Source organism: Anopheles funestus, chromosome 2RL, assembly GCF_943734845.2.
Source record: "Anopheles funestus chromosome 2RL, idAnoFuneDA-416_04, whole genome shotgun sequence".
NCBI classification, from domain to species: Eukaryota; Metazoa; Arthropoda; class Insecta; order Diptera; family Culicidae; genus Anopheles; species Anopheles funestus.
The window spans coordinates 16,197,141-16,224,409 of record NC_064598.1 but is presented as its reverse complement, the minus strand read 5'-3'; the positions used below and the strand labels follow the sequence as shown (position 1 = coordinate 16,224,409).

General features: G+C 43.7%; 1 protein-coding gene across 1 annotated transcript in view; it reads left to right on the top strand.

The window, feature by feature from the left end:
- The window catches only part of LOC125765198 (neurexin-1), a 96,277-nt gene that overhangs the window by 16,594 nt on the left and 52,414 nt on the right, over positions 1-27,269 (top strand). The window contains exons 4-5 of the mRNA XM_049430115.1: positions 9,140-9,284; positions 11,828-11,881. Coding sequence (XP_049286072.1) covers positions 9,140-9,284; positions 11,828-11,881 — 199 coding nt within the window. The remainder of the gene's footprint in view (positions 1-9,139; positions 9,285-11,827; positions 11,882-27,269) is intronic.

Here is a 27,269-nt window from a genome sequence, read left to right as displayed (position 1 = left end):
AATTTCCTATAATCGATTACCATCCTAAACTTTTTTTGACCTGATGCATCGTTTTTTTTTGGTACTATCCAGACTGGAGAAGTCCAAGCCGATCTTGATGGTCTAATTATACCTGTCTCTAGGAGGGTTTTGATTTGTTCATTTACCTCGGCTGTATATGCTGCAGGGTAAGGGTACACTTTCTGATGCACAGGTATATCGTCTGAGGTATTTATTATACACTCTACGTTGGTGGTGCATGTCAGGGCAAGGTTTGGTTTATGAAAAACATTATTATTTTTGTTCAATACTTCCGTTAACATACCCTTTTGTGACGGGTCTAGATGATCTACCCGAAAATCAATAAGATGATTTTCTTTAACAGCCTGATATACATGTAAAGGTATTGTAAACGGCATTCCATTGTCTGAGATTATTGTAAGAACATTATTCTTGAAGCATAATTGAGCTTCAAGTGTTTTTAAAATAGATGTACCTACGATACCAAAGAAGAATGAATGAAATTCATGCACAATGAATTGAAACTTTATGTTAGATTTAGGGTAAAAAAATGCAATGTCTATGGCCGAAGTAGCGTTGAATTTGCCTGTAGCACTTTTTATGCTAAGAGTGGAATATTCATATGGCTTAGAATTCTTGTAAGCATAAGCAAGTTTCGGCGATATTAGGTTAATGTTTGACCCACTATCTATCAAAAATGGATATTCTCCCTGTGTTGTCCGCAAAAAGATATATGGGTGAAATGGTTTCACTATTTTGCGGCCCAATCTAAAATGAGTTTCTCCTTCGTATATTGGATTGGATGGTTCGTTATATGAGCTAAAGTTCCTTCCAGTTTCTGTTTCGTTTAACGGCGGTGCTCCTGCCACATAATCCGGTGGAGCATCTACCGAATATGTTTGCCTATACTGTGCCGAGGAAGGTCTAGCTCTCTTATGATCAACTTCCATAGGCACTGGATGATTAATCTTAGCTTGCTCAGCTGGATTTCTTCCAGAAAAATAATTTCTTGTTTGGCTATGTTGACCTGATCGGTAATTATTTCTTTGTGGGGGATTTGGCCATTGGTACGAAAAGTTTCTGGGCGGAAGTGGTCCTTGATGGTGTGCGGTATGATAACTAGTCCCTCTAGGAGGTGTTACGTAAAGATCTCGTGGTTTAGGAACATAATAAGTTCGAGGTTCAGATTTAAATGGCGTTGATCTCATATTCATGTTACAATATTCTAGGCAATAATTATATGCTGCATTCAAATTAGGGGGATTGTTATTTTTAAGCAAAAAACAAAGAGGATTATCCAGACCTCTTATGAAACAATCCAAAGCCTTTTCTCTGAAGTAGGATGTATGAGCTTCCCCATTTACGGCATATTTCGGGTCAGTTTGCACTTGAGTGATAATCGAGTTCTGTAGATCGTTCACTCTACTAAAGTAACTGCTCAAACTTTCACTTGGTTTTTTGCTGATCCCACTTAGTTCATGATCAAGCGTTTTCAATTCCCGTTTATCCTTATAATAAAGAAGTAGGATTGATTTTATTTGTGACCAACCTCCGGTAACACAATTAGTATTTAAAACATCTGATGCTTCACCTTTAATCTTTCTTCGTATGGTTCCCTCTATTACATGGTAAGCTGTAGAATCCCTTGGGAGTCTAGCGTACATTTGTAGTACATGCTCTACTTCCATTATCCATTTCATTAAGTCACCAGCTTTCCCTTCAAATGTAGGTAACTCCCTAACGTAATCTGGGACTTTACCCACTTGGATATACTCTTCGTATGTCATCGTGGCACTTGTACTTTCGGTAACCATTCTGTTTCTTGTGTACACTTCTTGTCTTTTCTGTTTTCTATCAAAATTATAATCCACCATAAACACTCAAAACGTTCAATTAACACGTTTTCTTGATTGAATTTTCACTTTCGTCACTTTCCTTGATCTAGATGGACAGTAATTCCCTATTATCACTTCTTAAAATTATAATGACTCACAGTAACATCGAAAATAATACGATGATGCTCATGCTCCGTCCTGCGAGGCTGCTTGATGCTTCGGATGATCCTTTTTGGTGTTGTCCTACTACGGGTCCTAGGCTTCCTTCGGGAGAGATGTCCACGAAATGCAGTATCCGGGTCCCTATTCGGGCGCCAGTTAACAAACACGGGGGTTGGGGTTGGATTCGGATTCCTCGGACAGAGTAACGTTGTTGTTTAAGAGCTGAACTGAGAGTGAATGTATTTCTAAATTTCGTCCTTAAATATAATAAACTATTTCTATTTCACAATATGAGGAAGCAGGATGGAAGGGTTAATGATTCGTTGTTTCGCTGCTTGCTTGATGGTGGCTTGGAGTACCTGATGTTAGACGGTTTATCAGGGAATTCCAATACGGGTCTAGGGATGCATGTATCTGAATAGCCAGGATACAGATGACCAGGTAAAGGTGCATGGCGATAGTTGGTGAATTGTTTTACAACAGTATGCTGGCTGGATGTGAAGGACATTTTAGGCTGTTGATGTCTGGATGATGTTCATGTCTTGCACCTGAACGGATGTTTATGTATCTGTAGCCTATTCTTCAGGTAGATATCATAGGAAAGGGTACATCCGGTGGAAGGGTTGTGGCGACGAGCGTTAACTCGCGCTTAACACCTACAAATCACGTTTCGACGCGAACGATGTAATCAATGAAGCTGAACAAATCGACTGTCGAAGCCTTTCGTCCAGCCGGTCTGACTGATGAGAGCGGCAAATGGTAAATGATGACTGTGTAGGCTACACATCGATAAGTTTCGTACTTACTCAATTAAATCCAAACCACCATAACGGGCAAAGGGAATCGGTAGTACTAGTACTAACCGAATACTTCGAAAATCCAGCGAGCGAAAGTGCGTGAAGAATGCTGCTTAATTAGTGTTTCGTGTGCGAGAGTCGGAACATAACGCAATACCAATCGTTTGATCGTCTTTTTCCTTCCCACCAATATGTTTCTTCCCGTTCTCACGTACGAACCGTCCCACGCACGATGTGAAAGTAATCGTATCGTACTTTTTTTTCCACCCCGAACTAATAGCAGCTCCGGGCGTGGGCGATAAGCCTTCGTCGGGTTTTTGGTTGCGATGTTCGGCCATGGATTGAAGCAACGGAAGCACCGAAACGAACGGAGCTGTTGCGGCTGTTTGTGGCTGCGTCTTTAAGCAATGGCAACCTTTCTAACCATTAGCTAACGGGTAAGCTGATTATCGGCCTCACATTCGCACCCTCGGTTGGCTGGGTTGGGAAGGGAAACGGGCTGCGGCCGTGACAGGCTAAGGACGAAGTGTAATGACCTTCCAACCGGTGGAATATTCAATGAAGTGCTCCGCCTGAGACTCCACGGTGTGAAACACGATTCGAAATGTTCCAGCCTCGACCTCGACCTAGACGCCATTTGGTGAAACGTGCAGGACAACAGATTCGTTCCCGACACCCCGACGCTTTTTGGAGTGTGTCGTTCTCCACTACACAACAAGTATTAACTATTAACGAAATGTTGCCTTCGGAAAAAAAGTGTGGCCCAGAGTGGAAAGCTATCATTTATGTGTGTTTGAGTTTGAGTGGCCAAACGTCGGGACACGCTTGTCGTGCTTGTGGAATTTTTCATCCATGGCGCAACGTGACACGAACTTTTTTGGCAATGAATATTTCTTACCAATCGAGGTTAAAGTAGCAATTCGACAAAAAAGGGGTTAAGAAAACTGGAGTTAACTCTTTTTTTATTTATACACCATTTTTGTCGCACTCTGGGATACAAAAAACCGCCAAAGGGAAAAAGCGTGTTTTAATGTAAAAAGAAAGCAAGCAGTAAAAACAAACAATGTAGCAATGCGCTTTAGCACAACTTGTTTTTTGGCAGAGTGCAAAATCCTTGTCAAAAATAATTGAATCCATTCGTCTTCTTTGCGAGTCTAGTCACGAAGACAAACAGGTCCGGTTCGTTCGCTATGTACTTTTCATAATTCAACAATTTTACGACGTGCTTTGGCACGTGCCTGAAAAGTTAAACTCTTGCCAGCTCAGGATCAGGTAAGAGCGAAATTGAATCACCCTGTGTGAGTGTGTGCAGGCTGCGTAAGGGCTCAGACATTCGCACACCCGGTTTGTAGATCCGACCGACTAAAGTGTCTTTCATTTACTTGACATTCACGAGAGAAACTAACCGTGTGTGTGTGTGTCTGGGGTGTTTTTTTTTCCTTCTTTCACATGACCCTGTTTGAAGCCTTCAACTTTGCTAACTTGCAGCTAACTTCAGCCTGGCCACAAATGACGTGTAAAAGCAGGTGGCAAAGCGGAAAAGCTGTTCCTTACGTTGGTTCCTTTCGGTCCACGAGCTGCTTTGCTGGTGAATTTTGCTTTTGCCCACTTTCATCGCACGGATCAGGATAGGGGCACTGTTTTAAACAGCTTCGCATAACAGCTCGAAACGGAAAATACCTGTTTCCTTTTCGGTGAGAAAAGTAAATCTAATACAAACTTTTTTGCCCAGCGGGTTGCACGCTCGTTACGCGTGGTGCGTGGTTTGTTGGGTCGCCGAAGGGACGCAAACGAACGCAAGCAACCATTTTGCGTTTGAGCAAAAGAAAGAAGGAGAAAAACAAAACTGTCAGACGAAAAAATGCCGAATCATGAAGGAAAAGGGTAAAACCCGAATCACCTGGCGTGTGGAGTGAAACAACAAAACCGCACAGCAAACAGCGTGTTTTCGCGATCGAAAACTCCACGATGCGAACTTCAAGTAAAGTGTAAAAAAACACACAAAAAATGGCGACTGATGAAAAATGAGATCGAGAAGGAAAAGATTTATAACTAAAACCCGCACCCACCCACACACACACAGCTCCAGTCATGGCTTTCCAGTTGTTTGGTTCAGCTAGCCAAAGGTGACAGGCTGTTGTTACCCTGCCGAGAAGGATGCGTCTGTCACAAGCAAGTTGACGAGGTTGAAGTTTTCTCAGCTTTTCACTTGATTCGTCTTATCACCTACGGGCTTTTGTTGTGACCCATGCGTTAAGGGATACTTTCGGTTGAATAATGGCTGAAGGATGGTGACCAGGAGCTCCGTTTCGTTTACTTTTCTCGCGACAGAATGCAAAACTTTGCACGAGTCGGGCGACATACGGCGAAACAGTGTGAGCAGCACATAATTTCCACACGTGCAGGAAAAATTCGCGTCGCGTCCCGCTTCACTGCGTACGATGAATGGTGGGGGGAAAAAATGTACCCTTAAGTCGTAGTGTGTTGTTGCGTATTTGCGGATCACCGATGGACCGGTTTTCCTTTCGTCGCGTGTATATGATGTAACGATGCCTCTACTGGCTGGATGGGATGGGGAAGGGATGGATAACGAACCTTACCTTTACACTTACTCAACACCGTAACGTAACGTGGGACGTTCGGACGGTTGACATTGCGCGTCGCACGTTCGATCGAGGGTAAACCGATGATAGATGTAATCGTTGCTAGCCCCCCCGGCCAGGTATCGGACGGCTATTTCAAGCTGAGCCGGGGAGTTAAAGCCATGGAAACATTGCCTTGCGGGGGCGCTACCTTAATACCAGCACTCGGGGAGAGTTTTCCGTTTTTTTTTGTCCTCCATTTTGTGCTTCTTTTTTATGTCCAGAACGTTGTGAGGGAATATTATTTTTGTCCACGGTTAAATGTCGGGTGGCGTGCACGTGAGAATGAATGGAACGATTAAGAGCGCATTAAAAGCAATCGGAGAGTTTTTCCGATTCTTTGGTAATTATTAATAGTTTTAGTACGATTGAAATGGTCTGAAAGATGATTTGCTTTTTTCCATTTAAATTGGAACCACTTTAAACTACTTTACAAAGCGATTAACTTGTTATTTGCCTGCAAAAAGTGAGACAAAATATATAGCTTGGGACGAGATGAGTTTTAATGATAATTCGTGTGATAAGAATCCTTTTTTTTATAAAAATACCAACAAAATTAACTCCCTCCCCAAAACGATTAGGGTTACAATCGATAGCGGAGTTTGTGATTATTGTGGATGAAATTGGATCGATAAGCTACAAACCGCCATTAAATTGCCCGAAAAGCCTTTCGCAAAGCCATTAAAAGACGTGAGATAGCTGAAAAATTATGATTCGCTGAGCGTGCGGAAAATGAGATGAATGATTTTCCAATCGCTAATTATACGATTTGCTCGGTCTAGCCGGAACTTGTCACCGACAGACAAATTTAGGCTGCGGCGATAAGGTTTTTGATGTCCTCATTTTTTGGTTTTGTTTTTTGGCCGAAAGGAAATGGGTGAATTGAGCATTAAAGAAGCGAACGAAATGTGTAATATGTCGATTTATACAGTCAGATTTTGATTACTAAACAAAAGTTCAGATGCGACACGTTTATCCGGTCAAAGTTGTATTCTTTAAATGGATAGCTTTTCGCGAATTAATTATCCTTAACGATGGCTCATTCATCAGCCAAAAACATTGCATAGATTTCGAACGATTTATTTGTAGCCCACGCAGAAAATCCTCGCTGACAGTGAATAAGATATAATCATGTCTTGTGCTTCGACGCGCTCAGAAGGATTTCATGTCGCTGATAATTGAAATTCCAATCTGTCCAGTGCTGGACAATGAACATTCAGATACTTTCACTCGTCAACCTCGTACTGATGGACTGAGCGTTTCATATCAACCGAGATGACATTTTAACGTTCATTTTTTAAATGAAAGAAGAAGCAAAAAAACACATCGACAGTCACTGAACTAACTGAATGTCTGACGGCCGCAGAAAAACTGAAATGAAAAACTTCGCAGAAATGTTCACTTGACCTGCTCTGCCAGCTGAGAGCTCCGGGGCACAAGGTATTCGCATCTGTGCCACAGGAAAACGTGTAGGAATTCCAATAAAACAATATCTGACAGCATTCAAGCCACGTGGGGGGTGGGAGGGGTGTTGGGAAAAAATAAAGCCGACAGCAACCGAACTGGCCCCGTAAGTATCTCGACAAACTCACCCGAGCAAACCGAAGACCGAGCTTTTGCTGAATCGAACTTTACACAACCTGACGTGACCTTGCGGTGTCTAACAAGGGTAGGAGAGGGGGTTCAGGAGGACACCGGTCGAGTACAAGGAATTCGAATTATTTTCGATTCACAGCACACACACGCTCATACACACACACGTGCACACAGGCGCTAGTCTGGCAGGGACGAGCGAAAGCACAGTCGCCATGTTGAACTGTAATTCAAAATTCGGTTTTGCACTGTCAACCATGGATTCCGGGTAAACGAACGTTGGTGAGTAATTCCGTGGCGTGGGATGGAAGTTGGGATGGTACGGTGCCATGTAAACCATCTCCAGCAAATGTTGTCTCCTTCATCCACCTCACATCCGTAGCAATTGTCCAGTGGTCCTTACTTCCCTTAGTAGAACATCCGATTGTCTCATGACGGAACCGGACCGAAGAACGCAGGCTGGTTATGTCACCCAGGCCTGCAAAACAGTGGGCTAAAAGAAAAAGAAGTCCCCGATGAAGAGGAAGAAAAGGCGAAGTTTATGTAAATTATTCATGGCACAATAAAGATTCTGCTTCGCATGTTTCCCCCACCCCAACTCCGGTCGGTTTTGCTGGGTTTTTGGGGCCGCACTGAGTGTTTTATAACGAGAAGATGGCCGGCGTTTTGCCGACGATGTAGCCACTTTCCGGCAAATACTTTACATATCTCGATGCGTGATGGTACATCGCCGACACCCTGCCTGGGCCTTTTTTTGTTTCAAACCTCCTTCCCCTCCACTCCACTTCTTCGCATCGGTATTTCCTCGGGGAAACTCCACCGACCGAGCTTGAGCATTATCCGGTCCGGATTGCGAGCGTAACAGAACCCACTAATCGACCGGGTCCGGCCTAAACCGACTTGAGCGGAACGGATGTGTATGAGCTTAGCCGGGAAAACAAAGCAAGAGAAAGAAAAAAAGCTTTCTCCTTAACAACGATGGACTCAGCAGCAGCAACACTGTTGTACTGGGGGCCCGTGTGTAATCTTTCGTCCCTTCGCTAATGTCCGGAAAAAAAGGGACAGTGTATCTGTATCTGTTTTTGGGGATCATAAAACTGCCAACAACTTCCTATCTCAAGTGGGTGAAAAGTGGCCGTATCTCACCGTTCGCGACATGCGTCAGGGGTTTGGTTGCTTTTTTTCATTTCGATGTAATAAGAGCTTACCCCGAATTACTCTAAACTGGAAAACCTTAATGTAAGACCGGCAAACAAAAAACGGAACAACATCACCATTGAGACAAACCTTATCAAAGTAGTTCTCGGTAGAGCTTAAGCTAGGGCACATTCTTGCCTCTTCCTTGGTAGCGATGTGGGTAAGGGCTTGATGGTAGTAAGCATTTTGAAAATGGTGAACCTTAACACAACCTTGTCCCATGTTTCATCATCCGAATAGTGACAGTGATAAAAATCACCTCCCGAAAAAAAGATGAGCTTTTTTCCAATCTACTCCAAAAACGTGTACAACCAAGTGTCGTCCAAGATGTAGTTGCGTTTTACTTTGTTGCAGCTCTATTTTCTTCACTCGGAAAATGTTTCTTTTTCCGAATGAAAGTTGTCGCGTAAATCGGAAAACATAAAGCTAAAAAGAAGTAGCTGGGCGTACGGGGCAAACATGGTGGAAACACGGTTGGAAACACTCTAGCAAAGGAAAACGAATCTCGAAAGATTGGTCACCTGGGAACGATGAAAAACAACCAGCCACACAGCCCGGTTTTGCTAAAGTGTGTTTGGGGGTGTTCGAGGAAAAGCAGCAAAATAAATTATAAACTAAAGTCAGAAGAGAAACTGCAGGCCGTGACGATAACGGGCGGCAGGGTTAAGGATGCATCTTCCGGATCGTGGAGTTACATCCGGGTAACTCGTACACACTTTGTAGCGTGGCCGCAAAACCTTGTCGCTTTCGGGGCGGCGAGTCGTAAAGAAAGAAAATTCTTTCCCTCGGTTTTATCACTTTTCATTTTCTCGTTTCCATCATTTGCAGGCGGTGTGTGATTAATCCCAGGATAATTACGAAATTATTTCTAATCCTGACATCTGCTTTCTCTCCGTGCGTTTTTTCCCACTAGGTACAACACCAAGCTAGCCCTGCTAGCGCTGCCCAGTGTCATCTTCGAGCCAAGGTTCCGGGGCTCGGTGCGAAATCTGGTGTACTCGGACCAGCCGGGCGTTTCACCACGAAGGCAAGAGATGCGGCAACCGCGAGACATCAAGGTAAGTCGTCACACCTCAACACTCCAAACTCTGCTCATCGAAACACTCCAATCCTCTGGTTCTGTGGGGCGTTATGTCATTCGGATTCGTTTTGATTTAATATGAACCGTTGCGCTTTTCAAGTGCGCTTAACCTGCCGTTTGTGCCAAGGTCGTTTGAGGGACGTCAAGACTAACGAGCATCACCGATGGAACACCTACCTGCGGTACTCGTGCTGCTCTTGACAGCGTCCACAAGAACCCGAGACAGCATGTTCGGTGGAGCGCATTTGTCAACTCGTCGTGCTTGGTTGTTTCTGTTTTCGTTTGGTAAATTTATCACCGATAAATCAACGGATGTCGCACATTGGCGAGTTTTTCGAACTTTCGTTTCGTCTGTTTTTTTTTCCTCCTCAAATCGTACCTGAGCATGGACACTTTCATGCGAAGAACTTTCCCGTTCGCTAACATGCGATTGTTTTACTTTCGCGCGCAGGTCAGCAGCTGGCGTGAAGAAGGCATTGGAGTACTAATCGCTCAATAATCGTTCAGAGGTTTTTTTTGTGGCATTGAAGCGATTTACCGTGCTTGAATATTATATTGGAGTTTGGAAGTTGGACGGAATTGCTCATGAAGAAAGTGAACGAATGACGAATAGATTTACAATGAGCAGTGATATGACAAAAAAAAAAACAAATTAAACGATTTTCTTGAACCTGCCCACGGTAATTCGTATGTGATCCGTGATGTTCTTGTCCGGTTTGGATGTTCTGTAACTTCTATCGATTAAAAAAACTTTTCAAAACTCCCACATACACTTCCAATCATTCGTTCTTTGCTGCCCAACATTTCCAATTTTATCCGATTGAGCTGGTGGATGATATGTTTCACCATTAAACATTCCAACAAGAATGCGTTTGGTATGTCCTACAGTCACAGAGGACATTTGAAAATGATAGAGATGGAACATAGAGTAGCTAAGAAAGACAAGAAGAAGGACAAAAACTAATCATCTGACATTCACCCAAAAACCTCTCAGGACGATGATATTATTTCATCACGATCGAAACAATCGTTTCATCGGGCGACCAAGTTCAGACAGACACCCACACAATGGGATAGCATTTTGGGTTTTTGTGCGTAGGAGGAATTACTTAACTTCAGATGACTCTCCCACCATTGTCCTGGGTGTTGGCGTGGGTGTCTTGTTGAAGTTGGTTTTTACACTGGGGAAAGAGATTTTTTGCCCATTAGTGCCCACATTCAACAGATAAAAAACATTAGAAAAGTAGTCAAAGTGCTTTGTGCTTTGATAATCGTGGAGGTAGTTTAAAACAACAAGTTGGACACAAACTGCATGTAACGAGAGTCAGAATGAAGGTTATTTAAATAATCGAGCTTTGAAGTATCGTGCTATAAGATATTCAATCCATATGCCAAGAGAATATCTGGCAACTTTAACAAACAAATGTAAAAGTTACAGGAAGTTGTGGTTTTTAGCTCCTAATTTAGTTAATTACTAGTGCTGTGGAGAAAGTAGGAATTTCAGTCTAGGAATTCAAGTCTTTTTTCGGCCAAATTGGCTCAAGAAACATATAACATCCACTAGCGTCATCTAGCGGAATTAGCAAACTAACGTTCAATATTCTACTGTTTAATATTGTACTGTTCTACTGCTTATGGAACAAGCGCAATGATTTGAAATCGAGAATACTGAAGATATTCCATGCTTCAATGCATAATCACGCTATGATCAATCTTCCCGGATATGATACGCTTAGTGCAGCTTTTGCTGAGACTAAACTGCAAAAGAACCGGCGCTGGAAGCTAAATATATTGCCTGTCCCACGTGAACCGTTGGCGCCTTGTAGAAGGAACCGTTTTTTTGTCGTTGTCTACACTCGTTCATCCGTCGCGTTTGTTGTTTTTTTGTGTTGAGCCTCACGATAGCACCCTTGTACCCTTTCGGGTGACTTCTTATAATCTACCCTTTTGCTACGTTTTTTTTACCGTCTACGCGTGGGTCGATCGGTTGGAAGATATTTGGAGGATTTTCATTTCATTCTGTGCTTGCTACACTAAGAAGGATAAGAAAAAAACACAAGGGAAAACCTCTGATGAGGATGGCGTTAGAAATCCAAATCGGAAAATCTCCGAATAAACGACCGCGTGGCGTTTTGGGGGGAGGGACCGCCGTTGCGGTACGGCAAATAAAATTCCTTTTTATGGTGAACAATTTTTCCACAGCGCATAAATTTTGCCCAAAAAGAGATAGAACGGCTTTTTTCTGCTTCATTTTGTGTGTGTGTGTGTGTGTGTGTTTTTTTTTCCTTTCGGTGTCATTTTTATTTTCTTCTTCTCCTCACTTGGACTTGGCTGACAGCTAGTAGCGTTCGCGATTGTCCGGTTTTGGCTGATTTCTGCCGCTAAAATAACCAACCGCGGTCCCATCCACTTCTAGCTTTTCATCTCGTTCACCACTTAACCGAATGGCTGCCTATTGAAGTCATTCTTTATTCGAACGATTCACCCCCGATTCACTGTTTGTATTCTTTTGCTTTCCAGTGCGGAGATTCACCCTGCGATCTGACGGCGATGCCACGAGAAAAAGTGACACGGGTAAGTTTTTTGGGTGTTGGATTTTTTTTCGTGCTTGCTAAAATGTACTTTATTCCTCCGCTTTCAACTTGTTCGATAAATACACACGGTGATGGTGATTATCAACGGGTTTTTTCTAATTTTAACAGGTTTAATCCATTCGTGTTACGATTGTCTATGATGAAAGTGTCTCTGTGCTGTGATTAAATAAATGGAGCGATCCACTGTGAAAGCTGTAACGGTTTATAGGGCATTAAAAAACATTAATCAGCTAGTGTCGTTACATTGATATCCGCCTAAATGTATGCAATTGTACAGACAAAATGGGCAATGTTATCATTTGACACAGACAGAAAAGCAAATGGGATTCAATTCTGCTTTGCTGTATGCAAATTAAGAAACATTCTGTCGAAGCCACCCGTTTTCTACGTTGGGGAAAAAGAATATATTTTATTAAAAAAAAAGAAAAAGAAATATGAAGTCGGTAATACGTTTGCCAGAAAAAAGGGACTGACACTGTATGAAACCATTCGTTACGATAATCTGGAAACACATTCCACGCCGCTGAGTACTTGCGATTGTTGGAACAGTAAATTAGGCAATCAAATTGCACAATCGATTCGAAACAGTGGTAACCCCGAACCAGTGTTTGAGTGTGATCTAAAAAGCGTTTAGGCTGTATCAGCAAAAAAAGCAAATATTAAAGAAAAGAAGCAAAAGTGTTGCCGTGACGGTGGCGGCCAGCAGTAAACGATGGCCAATAAATCCTGCAGCGAAACGGTTCCATTTGAAGTGGATTTCTTTCATCACATCTCAAACACCTGATAATATCTGCAATCAATTTTTCTCCTTCGCCTCAGTGCACGCTATCGATCTTACATCATCAGTATCCAAATCAACGAACGGTTCGCAGGTCGGTGGCAAAGGAAAAACGGGACTTAGAGACATTGGGCAAGATCGAACTGGGCCACTGATGAAGCTCTCCATCTAGTTGGTGGGTGGATGCGCACGAAAACTCTGTCAGACATGGGATGGATGGGAGGAACATTCGAGAGCATGAAAAGCCGAAAAATACCACTGATGAAGTCCCATTTCTCATGTGGTTGCTTTTTTGCCTCCATGCTCCTTGCGCTCGGATGTGCTTTCGTTACCATCGTTGGCACGGCAACATATCCGTTATGGGTTGAGAAAGGATTTTTGTTTTCTTCCCTCACCATCAAACATTGTGTGCTTTCAGTTCACTGCATCAGAACTTTAAGTTTATACATTTCGTCTTCCTCCTCCCTGCCGTAGTTATTATTGTTGCTATTAGTTTCGCAATGTTGCACTCTATCCTTTAAAAAAATCCATTTTCCCTTGGTTTAGTTGAAACGATCGGACACCGTTTCACGTGCAAAAGCATGGGCAAAAAAAAAACGCAACACAAACTGGCAGGAAAAAGGAAAGAGATTTCATGGTCGATGAGCAAGGGTGAGAAAGTTGAAGGGAAAATCGATAACCAATAAATCTTACCCCCAAAAACCCACCATCGTCGGCTTTGCCATTCATCGTCTTCGCCTTTCCAAGTGTACGCGGCCAAGGTAAGAGACGGTTTAGAAATGGTCCCTGCCTTGGGCAACGCGGTGCAAATAAAGCCTTCATTCATCAGACGTAGAGCGTACGATAGCTCCTCTGGAACGGGGTGAACAATATGAGTGTGCGGGTATTTTGGGCACGGCTTTACCGGAAAACAACCCATGCCAGGTGGCAGCTGGATGGTCAGGTGAAGCTGGTTATCTTTCTTTCTCACCAAGGAAAAAAAAGGTTTTTGTAGCCTTTACCGGCCCTGCTTTTACGCTAGTAGATTCGTACACGGTGACGCTCCCAGTGCGCAAGAATTATACTGCTTCTTATCGGCTTCGCACTCTCACTTCAGAGTTGCGTACGTCTGTTTGTGTGTGTGTGCTTGTGACGGAAAATTAATCTCAATCCAATCGGAACATATCGGTCAAGGATATTATTATTGGAAATTGCTGTTTTACCATTGTTAAACTAATGGAGTTTACAGATTTGTTCAATAATGTCTTTTTTGTTTATCACTTTCCATGGGTGTAATCATTTCGATTGTTATAAGCACGTATTATTAAGGGCATAAAATCTTCAGCAATATTATAGTCATACAAACCGTTGTACTTCTATCGTTAACAATAAGCTCTTACATAACAAGCGCTCCGAATCGATTCGGGGAAATTCGGAAGCATCTCTATGGCCCAACTCACACGTGACGCCCACGCCCTGCCCACGTCCACAAGCAACTTCGTAGAAAGCCGAAACAAACCCTCTATGCTTACTGCACGCTTAAGCAAAACAACGCTTTACCGAGTGCTACCCCGAATGCAGCGTACGTGGTATTCTAATGCGGATCGCAGGTATAATTTCAGAATCCTTTTTCACTTCGCGAAGATCCCAGGTATAATTCCCGAACCCTCTTTCGCTTCGCAACCTATGGTTGCGTACACATGACGGCTCATGAGACGTCCACAAAAGCCGAAGTCATACAAAATTTCAAAAAAATTGGGTCCTGTCCTGGACGCGTCCACAAATCGCGAAGCGAAAGAGGGTTCGGGAATTATACCTGGGATCTTCTCGAAGTGAAAAAGGATTCTGAAATTATACCTGCGATCCGCATTAGAATACCACGTACGCTGCATTCGGGGTAGCACTCGGTAAAGCGTTGTTTTGCTTAAGCGTGCAGTAAGCATAGAGGGTTTGTTTCGGCTTTCTACGAAGTTACTTGTGGACGTGGGCAGGGCGTGGGCGTCCCGTGTGAGTTGGGCCTATGAAAGTCTAAAGCTCGACTCCTTAGCATCAAGGTTGTACAGTTTTGCCGTAGCTCGTTGATCTTCTTATCGGCCGCATTTGCTGGCTCGTGTACGGTAAAAACCATCGCCCCATGATGCTTCAATAGGTGCTTCGATAGATGCCTCTCATCGTTCCGGTTCCTAACCTAACATTTGTGCTAGCTTATGACATAACCGGCTTTTATAACGTCGTTTACCTGTCCTCCGGCACCGACATGACTCTTAATGCGAACGAATGAGGCGCACTCTTTTGTTAGTGGGTTGTGAATATTGGGTTCATTGAAGAAATTTTATCCCTCCGCCGTGTCGTGTACGATGAAGCGATGATAGTTCCCCCCCAAAAACCGTTGATAATGATGTATCAGACAATTTTGAAGTCTTGATGGATGGGCCCCGAAAATAAGTTCTTAATGTTTTGTTGAGTTATCGTACGTGCACAATATTAAAGTAACTTTAAAATGTATTGGAAAAAGTATATTATTACTACAGTAACAAAAAGTTACTTTTAGTTCGTGTAACTGAAACATTTGTGGTTTCTTTTTCAAAACTGAAAACCAACAAAAACCTGGTTCAGTAACGATGAAGCCACACATTAACATACTACAATGGTGATGGCACGTAGACGTTTTTATTTGGAAATAAAATCTCCGAATTGGGCAGAATATATTGCCAAAGTATTATATGCATTTTTTCCGGAAACCACAATACCACGAGAACCGAGTTTAATCTCGTATTCCACATAAATGGATAGCAAAAAAAAAGCACTTCAAAAGTTGCATCGCTTCCCTGTCGTGTCGGGGTTGCGGGGACCAAAACTGGAATATCTGAATATTTCTCTGCCCATCTCCCCAGTTTTGCACCAGGTACTGAATGTAAGCTAAACCGAAAAACAGCAGCAAAACAACAAAAAAGCAGCATAAACTGCACGCTTTTGCGAATGCCGCACTGCATTTGCACAGGGACGATAGCAAAAACCTCAAGCACAGAGCATTCACATCTGACAGTGGCACGTATGCAAGTTTTTCCCAAAGTTTTATGCGGTTTTGCACGTCATCCCGGAAGAGTGCATCACCATTACCGATTCGAATGTTCGGATTTTGGAGATTGCGCTTCTGGTCCAATCCCTCCCCCTCAAGGGGTGGAGCATGGTTTGAGAATAGCAACGGCAGAAAAAAAATTCAACCTGCATACCAATGTCCAATGCGCTTTTCACCCTTTTTCCTTGCACATCCCTTTTCCGGGTCCCGAGCGTCTGCGTAGTTTGGTGTGGAGGTTTTGACGAACGACGAAACGTGCGAGCACAGAAGCGAAGAAGTGTCGATGTAGGACGAGAGTGATCGAAAATGAAGTGTTTGAATTTTTTGGAGTATCTTCACAAGTGACGCTTTATGTGCCACCTGCAGCTGCAATCGTCCGATTGTTGGTAGTTGCAGTCGGAAGTGTGCTGTGTGGCAGAGCCCTTGAACATTGACGTGATCGAACCGGACATTTAAGCAGATGCTCCACTACACTTGGAAACGGAATATTCCGGAGAGACCTTGTAGTGACCCCACTCCACATACTGTCCGCTTGTACATTCGGAAGGAATATGTGCCAAATATTTTTCCTGAGCACACGTTACGTTGGTGAAGAAGATTGTATCCTTCCCACCCTTTGGGGTGTATGTGTTTCTAAACGAACATGTGTGTGTCTATATGCATGAAACTAAAGTCAGACTGACTGTCTGTCTGTAGGCAATGGAATGCACGGTGCCGGCTGTGAAATATACAGTCCCATCCGGCACCCTTGGCGGACATCATTTAAACACGAACAAGTCAATTTCCATTCGCAGTTAGTTTTTGTCGGCCCCACACGGCGGACAGGGGGGGGAACTCATGAATAACTCACGACTAATTTATGGTGCAGCCATCAATTATCACATCTCTTGCCCGGCCCGAACCAGTACTCGGATGGAATCCGGTTTTGAGAAGGATTTGCCACTGTGGGTGCGCACACAAAACGGTGCTACAGGCGTGCTGTTTGTTTGTGTTTGTGCTTTTGAAATATTTTCTCACTAAATTGCACTTTGGCGCTTTGGGTTTTTGCGGCTGGATAGAGAAAAATGTAGAAACAAGGTCATGCACTATGTTTTTTTTCGGACACTCGTGTTTTTTGTGCTGAGTTTCACAGCGTGGGAAAATCCGTGAATAGAGATATTTCATAATTTGTATGAAGAGAAGTTAGAACTGTAATAGAACAAGAATGAGTTTTATTTTAAAATAATAATAATAAAGTTAATAATATTAATTAGATAAAGTAAATCAGTTAAGTGTTACAAAGTGATTACATTTTTTCTTTCCATTTTTTTTTTAAGATTATGTTTCCTCCATTTGGATAGAGTTCCAATGTCAAACGTTTGTTGTGGCTTTCCACACTCATAGGGACGATAATTTACGCTCCTATTAACGTGCTGATTGCGTATTTGAAGTCCAGTTCCGGTCCATACAGCTACAGATATCCACTCGTAGTTCCCTCACCTTCCTTCTCCATCTAAACGTTACCACCATAATCGATGCTTCGAGACGTCAGAGCATAATAAAGCACGCTTCAAGAACAGCGCCCTAGGGCATCACCAACATTTACCACCCCGTGGTAATTCATTTGCACCCACCCTCCAATCGGTCGGAGATGGAGAAAGATGAAAAGAAAACATATTATGTGAGGGGGAGGAAAGCCGGGTGTGTGTGTGTGTAGGTAATGGGGTTGAGTTGTTTTGTTGGCACTCGGGTTAGATCCACATACACTCCTTGAGCAACACCCAGGAAGAATCCAGGACCGCGCATATGAACAAACAGCACTGTAACGCAGTTTACTCAGACACTTCCGGTGGCACTCCGGAGAAATGGAAGCAAATCGAGAAATTGGATCAAATTACAGCTCGCTTCCACTTTTGCTTCGTTCCGTTACCATCGTTTACAACGTTCCGTTCCTGTTTGCCCAAAAAAGGAAGCTCTCCATCCATTGTGGAGTGGGTAGTGTAGTGTAGTATCGATGTCAGGCTGCTGCTTCTGTTACGTTGTTTGGTTGAGTTGATAACGCGCTGCTGGGATGGTTAAGGGAGGGATTCTTCCCTCCTTTCCGTCAGCCATCGGTAAGACTATCGATCGGTACGGTCCGGTACCAGTAGCCCGAAGGATGAACAGTTTCCTGTAGTTTCTGAGCTGTGTACAGGAGCTTAGTGCTAGAGATCTAGGCAGAAGATTCTTCCCCGGTCCCGGTGTGTATGTGTGTGGTGTACAACCGACCTGCTAAGTATCGTACGCCGAGAGATCGAACATTAGGATGTCGTTAGGCAAACGTTACAAAAATAAGACCCAAAATGATTATCCTTTCGTGTAGGGTAAAGGTTGTTTTTTGCTGCTGCTTAAAGGATAGGGTTGCCGTTTCATGTTTGGAAATGTTACGCTCAGGGCTCGTAAAGAGTTCGTTCCGTTCTGCAATGCTCTGGCATTCCCGTGTACGCCGTGTGGGAGTAATTGTTTAATTCGCGGATGCAAAATCTCGCTTGGATACTTCATCATTTACCCGCGGGTTCGTGACAGGCTCATCGACTCATTACGATCGTGCAGCACCGATCGTCCCATTTCTTCAGCACATTTTCCCGCTCCATTCCCGGGCGCGATGCTGCTTCGTACCATTAAATTATCAACCCATGATGAGGTGATGATGCGTTTCTGGAAATCTCTCTGGAGCTGGTTCGGTAATTTTAGCAATCTCATCACGGCATCCGCGCAAACCGCTCAAATAGAAGCAAAACTCCATTAAAAGTTCATTCCATGTACTTTCACGAACGAAAAAAAGAAAAAGAAAAAAACAGGCCATGTTTTCCATCGCGTGCTACTCGGCGTTCGGTGTTCCCGCGGTGTCTTTCGCTGTCAGGCACCACCAGGGAACGTAGGCACCCCTGTCGACAACTCAATCTACCAACTCGTGGTGATGTCGGGCGCACCCCGAAAAAAACCCCCCTCATTGCACCGAGAAAACGGGCAGCCGTAGGGTAGGGGGACATGCGAGTATAGGAACATGATTGTCGTACCAAGAATATCTACCCATTCTTCCGACCATTTGTCGAACGTGGAAAGAAGCATTTCTGAAGCGTCATGAAAGCACGGGAGAAGCTTTAAGCCCGGCGGAACACACTCACGTTCTGATACGAATTCCAAGAAGTCACAAACGGACCTAATGATAACAAGCCCCAAAAAATGGTGGGTTGAAGAAAGATGGCACAAGCTAAAGAAAAAGAAAAGAAAAAAAGATACGAATATATCACTCACAGCGATAAAAATGAGCTTCCGTGCGGTTCTTTTTATTATCCGCTCCGGCATCACCATTCTTCTCCGGTCCTGCCGACGGGTGTTGTCCTTCGAAACGCACATTTCCGTATCGCATTTGGTGCGACACAACTTCCGTTGGTTTGCGCCACGTTTCCACCCACCATCATCACCACCGGAGTTCATTTGTTCTCCGCTTCCGGTCGGTTGGTTGACGCTCGTTCTGCCTTCGTTCTTGTGCTACGAGCTGTTGCTGCTGCTGATGATGATCGTGTCATCTTCGGACCAACCAAGGCAACGGACCTCCATTGTCCCGGGTGGCATACACTGGTGGCAAATTATGAAATTATGTCATTTTATATGCTCCCTGCCATCGCGGTAGGTAAGGTGAAGGTTTTTGGTTGTACTACAACCATTCGAGCGTCTTATCTCCGCGTGAACCTTCTTCCCATTCCGATTCAGTACGCTGTGTGCGAATAACAATGGTCTTTACAGATAACGTCTGGCCCCGATGATGTGCATTGTGAACCGCTGCCTTGCGAATATGCCTTGACGACTTTTCCCAGCGCTTTCGCTTCAGTTGCAACGCGTCAAAAGCGCGTCGACGCAGAGTGGCGGTCTGATGGTTGTTGGTTGTCCTCTTTGCATCCTGTCTATCTGTTCACGCGCGATTCGCGGTTAGACATCTTCGATCCACCGCCACATCAGCGTACGATAGGCCTTTTATAGTCTTTTGTTGTGGCTTCCACCAGTTCCCCGAGCGTGGTTGGAGCACGGTTTTACGATTTATATAGCACCAACCACGGAAGCGTTCGGAACAAAAGAATGATACGTCATGCTCGGTCGTTGCTAATTCCCGATCGCTACGGAAGACCAATTTGACACGATTTATGTGGGATTTCGACGTTCGATAAATTTTAGTATGAAAGTATGAAATATTAGTTTCAATATGCTTTGTCGGACGCTTTAAATACAATGATGGAAGGTTCATTTATTTACACTTCATCATCGTTTCATAGATAAATTCACTAGCTAATATGAGGTAAAACAAGTTACTTGTCTTCTCTGTTACAAAAGGTTTAAATGATTTATTTTTAATTTACACAAATTTGACTACACGAAAACAACATTAATACCGCCAATGATTTGTACAAGGACTTCTTGCATTGCGCATTTTAAAGATATGATGCTGCAGCTAAAAGTCGAACTATCATAAAAATGAATGATAAGATAAAAAATGTTCGGCATTTATTCGCTGCGCAATAATTCCTTTATTACGTCCTCCGGGAGAAAAGAAAAAAAAGAAAAAAAGAGAAGGAAAGAAACACGCCCCAAGGTAGAGTCTATCACGGGAGGGAAGAACCATTTCAAAAGTTCCATTTCCATTTCTTCCACAGCCATCATCGGTACAGAATTCGATAGCGGAATGGTAATGTTTGCAATGCCGCACTAACTTGTTTTCTTTTCTTTTATCTATTTTTTCTCCCCCTCTTTTTAACACTCTCGTTCTCTTGTTTTTTTTGTTTGTTTTTTTTCTCTGTTTTTTTTCTCTCTCTATATTTCCATTGCATTTTTGTTCATTCACCTTTTTAATGCCAACCATTTCTTAATGCACCACCATGCAACTATATGGTACATGCACGCTACTTCCGCAACGCACACATACCGTGTAGGTGGGTCGTGGGGTGAGAGGGCAGGAATCACCACCAACACCACAACGCACTATGCACTATAGCAAACGCATGCAGTCGCACCACCACACCACCATGCACCGCCAGTCCCGGCACGCACGCAAACGGCCACCGGAAACGTTGGCCAGGATAGCCACGGATCGGTGGGTACGGTCCACCTCCACATCCGCTACGTTGAGCTTAGCACAATACATCCGTCACCGTCGCCACTATGGCCGCCAGCAGTCGGTGCGGGTGTGGAAACGGAACGCACAATTTGGCGGTATCTATCCACCGAACTACGACCTCGTGCATCACTGCCTACGCACACTGCCGTCCGACAAGGTGACTAAGCAGTAGGATACATACCCGCTAGTACCCGTTTGACGCTCTAACACACTATCTCTGTCGCTTGCTCTGTCCAAGATGTTGTATTTACTTTAGACTTTCGCTCTGTGTGTGTGTGAGTCCGGATGCACTTCTGTGTCGATTGCTCGATTCCGTCTTCCGTGCCGCTGCTGAACGTTTGTAGATATCCTTCATATCGCATCTGCATCTGTTAGCTGTACAATGGTGTTCGTTTTTCGTTGATTCGTTGTACGATTCTATTAGTTTTTTCACTCTTCTCAACCGCTTTTGGACGTGTATTTGTTTCACCAAAGCGATCATAAAAAAGGTGTCAACTTTGGCCTTGATTCTTCCATCAATGCTGTTCAATATTTAAAAAATTGTTTAATAAGCTAATTTGTAAATACATTTAGTTTAGTGAAAAGTGTACATAAATTAAGTCAGGAAATTGGGAAATTAATCCTCAACACTTTGTATATTACCTGTTAAAAAGTGAACATTACCAGTTGTACAAAGTAGCTTTTCCTTTCTTCATATTTGAATCACGTTTTCTCAGCAACACACAAAACGCGTGCGTGTGCAGGTTCGTGCAACGAACAAAGCATGACTTCACCTCGCCCAGAGAACCGAACGGAAGGTATGCAATTCGTGCATAAGAAAGTTTCTTAGCACAACCTTCAAAGATGCCCCGCGCCTGTGCCCGTGCCTGTACCCTGAAGTGGAAGCGCTCGGGAAGCATAATTGCTTAAATGTACCCATTTTCGGACGACCTAGTTGTAAAAGCTTGTGCGAACAAATGGTAGAAAGGGCCATCTGAAAATGAAAAGCAACACTAAAACAAAACAAAAAAAGTCATCTTGAGGAAAAAAAACACACACATAGCACCACCCAAAAGAGAAAATGTACCTGAAGCGAAATAGAGCAATGAAAGAAAAAAACAAGAAACATTTCCACGCTACGCTGCACAGCAAAAGCCAACGTTGTCCAATTTCGCTACCAAGGTCAAGAACAAAACCCGTCCCCAAAAGGTAGACCAAAGTCCTCGAACCGATTAGTCTTGTTAGGCGGAAACGGTCCAGGGCCAGTGTGGCCAGGGTGACTGTAACGAGAAAATCTTGAGCAGATGGTAAGGCAGCATAATGCATGGAAAACAAACTCCCGCCTCTCACAACCCCTGGGGGGAGGGGGTTCTCTTCCTATCCGCAAAACCCAGTATGATGAGCTCTCCCCCCTGGTCAGGAGGCTCTATTTCGCAACGAGTCATCCTAGGAGCCCCGGAAGCTAACGGTGCCGAACGAGTGTTGTAAGCGGTTTAAGTGTTTACATTGCGTTCCTTTCATTTGCGTTCCAAGAAATGCTGCTGGGCAAGAAATCGGTGGATCATGAATGAATACTGTTGGGTGTGATATTTGTTTTTCCTTTGCAAAAGGCGACCAGTTTACATGATTTCTATAACAAAGCATTTAATTATAGCAAGCAGTTCAGAAAAACTAGGGAAAGCTAGAAGTGATTGAGAAAGTTGAAAACATTAATTTAGCATAAATAATTTGTAAGACTTAAGACTTTTATATCCTGTTCTGCTTTAGTATATGAAATATTGTTTTTCTTTTGGGTAAACTTTTCCCATATTAGACGTACAAGTTTGAAAGTACTTCAATTTTTCAAGCTACTATTTACTGAGTACTTACAAGAGTCTCTTCCTGTTCTCACCACAAGTAATTCAAAATAATAGATGCAGGAGCTACTTTTGCGCCTTCATGTTTGACTAACACCATTTGCAAAACTTTAATGAATCGATAAAATAGAATAACCCTTCACCGAATCCGCTTCCCTGCCTTTTTGCTTGCTTGTTATGTGAACAACACAAGACAACTGAAAACAAATGTGGTTTCGTGCGGTAGATGCCTGCGGTTATGGTTTTCCCGCCCCGAATTGGATCAAGTTGCAGCACACGCCAAGATGCACTGTACGCTACGGAGCGATCCATTAAGCGTACTTTGTTTTACAAAAATCAATTATCTGCAGTCATCAATTGTACCACAGTCGAAGCATCAACGTTCTTCGCCTACCGATGACTACCCACACACCCATTGCCATCGATTGACACGCCAGTTCGATTTCCATTGCAATCCGGTTGCCTGCGTGTGTACCATAGTGGTAGGACGTTGCACGTGTGGCTCATGTCTCAACCGCAAAAAGCAGCCAGCAAATCGAAAACCACACCAGATGCCGTTTTTTCCCGCGACTCCCCCCGCTCCCACGCCCCACGAAAATACCAACCGTCGGTGGATGCCGTTCGGTACCGTAGGCCGCAACCAATTTTGAAAAGCTAATGCAATTCCAGTGCACTGCACAAAATGGTAGCAGTTGTGTGTTTTGCGTTTAGCATGCCGTCACGCGTGCATAGTGTGTAAAAATAATGCATTTCGATGGTTAAAATTGAATACGTCAAACATCGTTAGCCGGGGGAAGAAAATTGATGAGAATTTAGCGCGGACGCTAAATAGCATTATTTGTGTGAAGGCAATCAATCGTGAATTGATTGTTGTAGGTTTGTTGATTGAAATGGTAACGGTAGAGAAGGTTTAAATGCAGCAAGAAAGAGTCAGGATGATATTTTTCTTTAGAGGAAATGCTTCAATTGTACCGAGAAATGAAGACATTTGTACAATGAATGCGTGTCCTGAGCAGGCACCCAAGAGTTCCCATGGCGTGAAGATACTGTTGATGCAAGCACACCACTTTACCAACTTCAGTTGGCGTGCGCTGGTACGACTCGTCTCAAATACCAATATCCAATTTGTACGGAAATTACTGAAATCGCATCCGCAGCACTTTAGCAATGGGAAAAGATGGATCCATGTACAATTCCGTGCGGTTCCTGTGTATCTGTGTGGCATACCAAAGCCCGTTAGTCGTTACTACCGTTCCCATCACAACCATAGCTTCATCCACGGCGAACTCTGGCAAGTTTTTTTTGGTGGGCAAAACCTCCATTCGTCAGCAGATTTTGTGAAACGAACCAGGCGGACAAACTTCACGCAGCTTCTATTCTGACTACGAGATTTCTACTCTCGAGATTTTGGTGCCTTGGGAAGACACAGGGGGAAAACCACCCCCAGGACTCCCACCCAACAGTGGCATACCCATGCTGCTTTTCACTTCTCCCGAGTGTCGTAAAAATACCACAGTTGAAATTGAAATTTGGAACTTGCGCATTATCCGTACGTCAACGCATCGCGGCACCCAGCGGGCAGTGATTCGGCGGAAGGTTTCTGCAAGTGTGGGAAATGGCAGTGCATCAGGAGTGCCATCTGTTTCCAATTTTCCGACAGCATATGTAAAGCTGCTGGATAATGTCGCTGTCCGGGAGTCATACAACCTACTCGCATTGTATTGTTTTCCCTTTTGGCCATCAGTGGCTCTTAAAATCGGTCAACATCAGCAACAATAGTAACCGTACAAATCACCCTCAGTAGCACCGGAATTCAGTAGCACCTAGTAGTAGGACCGTTCGAGGATACTCCCACAGCTTAATGACGATGTTGGTCCCCCTCCCGAAAAACTGTGTGCCCGAAAAGATAAACATCGACCCAACATACCAGTCCAGTAGGAAAACCTTTCGCTACAACATCCCCACAACATGGTGTCCGCAAACGCATCAAACGATGTGGCGAACGATGACTTTTATATGGAAATAAATGTTGCAGCCTCCGTTTTGGCTCCGAACGAGCAAGTCGTTCTTATTGGGCGAGCAGATTGGTTTGCGCCGTACATGGGTCCATTCCCCGAGCTAATGAACGCTCGGTTTGTTAAGTCGGAATGGATGTGCCGTGGGTAATTAAAATGTTCGAAAGCAAAAAGCCCACCATCGGTTTTTTTGGGTTGGCTAAAGGAGAGAATAAGTGGAAGGTAATAACAAAAAAAGTAGCAAAACAAAAAAAATTCACCCCATATTTATAAATAACCCTGAGGCGCCGGAATGAAAATAGTACAAGCTGTTAGGAAAATTGCAATTCCAAAATTATTCCTCCCACATGCGATTGGACGGGTATCACATGTATACAGACACTTTTGGGCACACGGACAGTAGCAAAGCCACCCTTAATAGACCGCGTTGTTGGTTGGTTGGTGAGGCAGCAAATGGTCGGTAATATGGAACTAGTTTGCCGATGGTAGCCATCTGGTACGGTACGAACTATGGGTGACTTCCAAAAAACACTCTTCCCGGTTGTTCCAAAACAGCCGGACAGTGGTGTTTTGCAGCTTTACGATGCTGGACGCGAAATGCTTTGGTGCATAAAAAACCGCCCCCCCCAAAAAATAAGAGAAGAAACAAAGCTTTATTGCTCCTACGTTCATCAAGAAAAATAGAACCTAAACCGGTGTGTTCTGGGCTACCGCTTGACATCATAAAAACTAAGCGTTCGACACGGTGGTGACCATCGTACAGTTTGACACTTTTTGCCTCCTTTTTCTCCTGCAAAAGCAACCGGAATGTCTTGACTAACTTCTACTACAGCAAACCGTAACTGCGGGAAACTGCTACCCAACGTATTTTGTCTAGTCAACCAGCTCAGGTAAAGAACAACACCTTGGATGAACAAAAAAACACGACGCTCATGATACTTTCAACAAAGAAAGACACCAACTCCATCGCAACTCCACGCTCTGGGCGCAAATGAAATGAACGACCGGAGCAAACCGGACGCTCAGCACCAAGGCGCTAAAGGCGGGAGAAGCAAAACTGAATTGGAAATTCAATTACTTTCACTCTGGTGCGCAGTTTCTGCCAAATAATAATAAAAACATAACTGCTCATCGCTACCCGTTCCCCCCCGGGGGGTTGGGCGGGTCTGTTTTGTGAAGATCTTGTCCAGTGGACAGCACCTGTGCTTTCATCCGTTTGAATCCCGAACGCAAACCTTCCCCGTAAGGCGAGACGTTGTACTTTCTTCGGGAGTGTCGATCGATTCCGGGTTCAGGGGACATCCGAAGAGGCCCTTGTTTAATAATAGATTTGCTATCGGCATTGTCTCCCACTGGAAGTACAATTTGTGTGCCTTTGCTTTTGTAGTGGTTGCTATGCAGTACTGACCCATGGAATGGACGCTGGTGCAACTTGCAAAATTTGCCGTTCGCGAATGTACCACTTCCGTAACTCAAGTCGGGTGTACCAATCGTCTATTGCTTTGGATAGTTTGTGCACCTTTTCCCGGCAAATGGGAAGAAGCAATTAAAATTGCTTGTCCAATCCAGCAGTAGATTAATCGAAGCGAGCAAAAAAAAAAAAGAAGGAAGAACACTATTGTTGAAACTGACAATCGATAGCAGAAAGTCACTGCAGGAGGAAGTTATTGGAAGACATCTTTTTGTATTCATTTTTCTTTGTGTACTCCCGAACTACTAAACAGATACAGGCTTTTGAAAGTTAGATAAAAGTTACGTTAAGACAACTTTGAAAGTGTATTGCTATAAACTTAAACTCTAGCTTGTAATTGTAAGCGGCTTATACTAGAGGAAGATCTCGAGGGGAAGATCTCAGGGAAAACAACTGTTTAGGTGATTTGATGGTGTTTTTTTTCCTGTAGACTTACAGGTACACTATCAACACTTTCACGTATCGAATCGTTTATGCAATTTGTTCAGGACTTTACTTTAGCTGCTGCTTCTCTCTCTCTCTCTCTCTCTCTCTCTCTCTCTCTCTCTATCTCTCTATCTTTCTATCTTAGTAAAAGCTACAAAATTTTCTTCATAAAGCCCTCTAACAACTGCGATCACCTCCATTCGGTCGTTCGATTTCCTATCGACGAGAGTATCCTTTTCTTTTACGTTATCGTTCGCCGAGAAGCACCGGCAGATAGAAGAAACGCAAAACTGGGTCGCGTTTAACACGGTCACACAGCCCGAAAAAAATGGGGAAGGAAAAGATTAAAAAAGTTTACTTCGCATTCGTTTCGCTTTTCTTCTTCCGGAAAACCTTCTGTTGGTTAGGTTAGTTTGCTCTACTTGCGAATCTCTTAACAGCCGGAATACTCCGTTGCGTCCTTTAGAAAGATGATGGCCAAAAGAAATGATTTTGGGACGACGAGGAGTGTGTGCGATTTTTTTTCCTGAAACCATACTGATACTGATTGTGGCCGTAAGTTGATGAGAAAAAGTTAATCCAAGACATATGTTTCTAATGGTTACCATCTTAAAGACCGAAAAGATGGAACGCCATTTTTCCAATGCACTTTTG